The sequence below is a fragment of the Hibiscus syriacus genome, unplaced genomic scaffold (assembly GCF_006381635.1).
Source record: "Hibiscus syriacus cultivar Baekdansim isolate YM2019G1 unplaced genomic scaffold, ASM638163v2 tig00117056_pilon, whole genome shotgun sequence".
Lineage (NCBI taxonomy): Eukaryota > Viridiplantae > Streptophyta > Magnoliopsida > Malvales > Malvaceae > Hibiscus > Hibiscus syriacus.
The window spans coordinates 8,240,413-8,243,665 of NW_024063539.1; the positions used below are offsets into that span (position 1 = coordinate 8,240,413).

The 3,253-nt window shown below is 39.0% G+C and overlaps 1 protein-coding gene across 1 annotated transcript; it reads right to left on the reverse strand.

Moving 5' to 3' along the window:
- Window positions 1-582: 582 nt before the first annotated feature.
- On the reverse strand, window positions 583-2,508 carry LOC120197863. The gene is made up of 4 exons (XM_039199259.1): window positions 1,999-2,508; window positions 1,593-1,901; window positions 1,237-1,510; window positions 583-1,152 (listed from the first exon to the last, which is right to left on the reverse strand). Exons 1-4 carry the CDS (start codon window positions 2,317-2,319, stop codon window positions 953-955), a joined length of 1,104 nt encoding a protein of 367 aa, XP_039055190.1. The 5' UTR covers window positions 2,320-2,508; the 3' UTR covers window positions 583-952.
- Between the last annotated feature and the right edge of the window lie 745 nt (window positions 2,509-3,253).

Below are 3,253 nucleotides of genomic sequence, written 5' to 3' on the forward strand. Positions count from 1 at the left end.
ATTGTATCGTAAACATAGCACTAATGCAAAAGCAGCGTTAGAACCGACCTATAAAAAATACGTGGGAGTGGGGTGCGTGAAAAAACCGTCACGCAAAATAAATAAAAAAAAGTAGTGGGCACCATCACCATGTGGGTTGAGGCACATGACTCGGACATGGTCTATACCACCAGCAGCTGGTGCATGCTGGCAACCGCATTGATTGCCACAAATGCCTTTTTCATTCTTTTTAACCCATTTTCACATATAGACGAGTTCCAAGAGAGACTCGGATTTATATAAAGAGGTAAAAAAAATATCTAAGGTCACAAGAGCAAGGTAACCTTAATGTTAGACACGTGTAAAAGCACCGATACGCTTTGGTCCACTTTCATTTCTTTTTAGTTTCTTGAACGGCAGGACTTGGGGAACGCAAAAGATCCTTCTATATATAATTAATTACTAATAGATACAAATCCGACTTCCAAAGACAATGTTCTAATGTTGTTTGACCTCTTAATCTATTTCATTAAATGAAGGCAAAACGAAAGAACACGAAGAGTAAAGAAAATGATGAGCCTTCCATCTTCTATTTCATTAACATTTTGCAGCAAAATCCATAACTTTTTATTGACTCAAAACACAAGGAATTACAATGGTAAAATAACCCCATAACTTAATGCTGTTCTTCCCTAGTAGCCTTACCAAACCGAACAAAAGCTGTTGGCTGTGTGGTATCCATCACTGAAACTACAAATTCCTTTTATTTTTTTCAACCTAAACCCTAACTCAAAAAACCTTAATTCCCAACTTAATAAACCAACATTTTCCTTCTTATAACACCTATACAACACTGTATTACTACTTTTCCTATAGCAAACTAACAAACTTGTTACCCTTGATTCTTTTTCTAACCTTAAAATTTCTACCCAACCGACAGATTAATTAGTAAAACATTGCATGCAATAAGTCGTCAGTAAGTCCACTCCTGGGGTAACAGAATTTCGTGACTGATTTCTTGTTGTGGCCTGAGATTTCGCTGCCTTTGCTTTCCGACGAGATTCCCACCACTTCGAAGCCGAGGATGGTGAAGCTGGGGTTGGGCTCCGACCTCATCGAGATTCAAATTCAATGCCTGAGCCACTCGAGCAGGAACCAAAACAGCAGGACAAGCTGCCAGAACAAAAAAATAAATCAAATCAAATGAAAATTAGAGAAAAATATATTAAAACGTTACATCGGTTGATGGTCACAAACCTGGTTTCTTACGGGGTACAGAAGAGTTTCCAAAACGCCGAGGAAAGAAAACCCCAGTTCCAGAACATTGACTTTTCGCATTTGGATTGCCCAAGAAAACAGCCCTCATACCTGATCCGTTTGGTGGCTGTTGTTGCAGAGGGGGCCATGCAGATGGGGACAACCCCAAAGCCCCATTACCATAGCATCCTCTGTTTTGGACCACATGGTTATGCTGCTGCTGCTCGAATCCTCCCCACGCCAACGAGTTTTGCTGTTTCACTAGCTGCTGAAACTGCAACCGTAACATGGAAAAAAGAAAATTAATACCCAGAAGATATAAAATAAATCAGAATGCTCTGATTACAGTATCTTACATGAGTGGTCCGCAGCTTATAATGAGAAAGTGACTGTTGAGGATAAAAGCCAGAAGCGTCGAGGTTCAAACAGTGTTTTCTAGCTGGTGGACCGAAAAGGCCTCCGTTGCTGAATCCTCCATAAGTTTCTTCGTTCATTCGCAGCCTTTCTATTTCCCCGGCCGCCGCATACAGCAGGTCCCACGTTGCCGGAGGCGAAGAAACTCGAGATTGACAGTTTGGGCTTCCCCGGCTAGACCCTTCCTTGCAACCACAACCGCTCGGTAACGCACATAGGGTGGATTGCGGTGAACTAGAAAGAACAAATCCCTAAAACCCAAAGGAAAAAATAGAAATGCTTGTAAGTAACAATCCTTAATATAATAAACTCACTCAAACATAATTCATGTTAGGAAATTTAACAGACCTTTGGATTTCCAGAGGCGTCGGTTCGGCGGGAATCGTCCTCGAGAGTGGAGTGAGCCATTTGACGAGTTAACCCAGCGAGGTAGTCTTCTTCATCACTCTCCGTTTCTGTAGAACCCAGAACGGATTCAACGGGAGAACTTAGATCCGAAGAAAACCCGAAAGATCTAAACCCGCCAGGAAACTCGTAGGGAAACAAAGATTCACCGTCCTTAAGATTCTTGGTGTTGTTCGTAGCCTTAACTCCATCGACGAAAAAGTCATCGTCAGTTAAAAACTGGGGCGGAAGCCAAAACTCACCGTCGTCTAAAACCTCGGCCATAACAAAGATAAACAAGAAAAGGAGCAGATAGAGATTTTAGAAGGGAAAGGGAGGGAAGAGCATTTAATAAAAGCTCGACACTTGGTCAAGAGTTTAATATTAATATAAGCAGTTGCTGGCCCTGTTGATCTAGCTGGCTTTGGCAGAGATAGGGCCCATCCAAAGGGTAAATAAGGGAAGTGAAAATTGTAAAAGACGAAGCCAAATAACTCAGTGAGTTGCTAGAGAGAGTTGTAGGTGTCAGCAAATGAGCAGAAAAGAAATGAGGAACGGAGATTTGTATTTGTAGAGTGGGAAAAAAAAAGGTGTAGATGAAAATCCCAGACGCAGAGAAAGGAAGGTGAGAAACACGTGCATAAGTTAGGGTCCAAAAAGGAGTTGCAGCCAGGTAAGGAGGAACCCATTTGCAAGCATGTGAGCGGGCCACCATTTCGAAAGTTTCAGAATTAAGCATTTATTTACGGAAGATTAAAGGGTAAACTACTCCAATGATCACTAATATTTGGGTAAGTTTATGTTTTCACCACTTATGTTTTAAAAGTTATAATTAGGTCACTAATATTATCGTTTGTTCCAAATTAGTCACTAGTCGTTAACAGGCGTGACGGAAAACACACGTAAAGTTAATTTTAGTCGTTTAAAAAAATTCATTAAAAATATGTATTTAATATTTTTGATGTTACACTTTTTATATTAAATGTTTATACTTTTTATATTCTTAGTGCTTAAACCAAATCTCAAAAAAAATAACAATAATTCTTTTACTATTGAAATCATTAAAATTCGTGCTATAATCATAAATATTTCAATATTTTCAATAATAATGTGTTTAATCACTCAGATCAAGATTTGATTATAGCAATTTATTAAAAATTATTTAAATTGTAAAATTTTGTTATTGTCTAGTTTTTTTGACAATATACAATCCGTAGAT

Excerpts from the sequence above, each read along its gene's own strand:
- LOC120197863 (XM_039199259.1), bottom strand. The coding sequence starts at position 2,319 with ATGGCCGAGGTTTTAGACGACGGTGAGTTTTGGCTTCCGCCCCAGTTT. Across the intron at positions 1,902-1,998 it reads ACGCCTCTGGAAATCCAAAG|GGATTTGTTCTTTCTAGTTC; the intron begins GTCTGTTAAATT and ends TTTGGGTTTTAG. Across the intron at positions 1,511-1,592 it reads ATAAGCTGCGGACCACTCAT|TTTCAGCAGCTAGTGAAACA; the intron begins GTAAGATACTGT and ends TTACGGTTGCAG.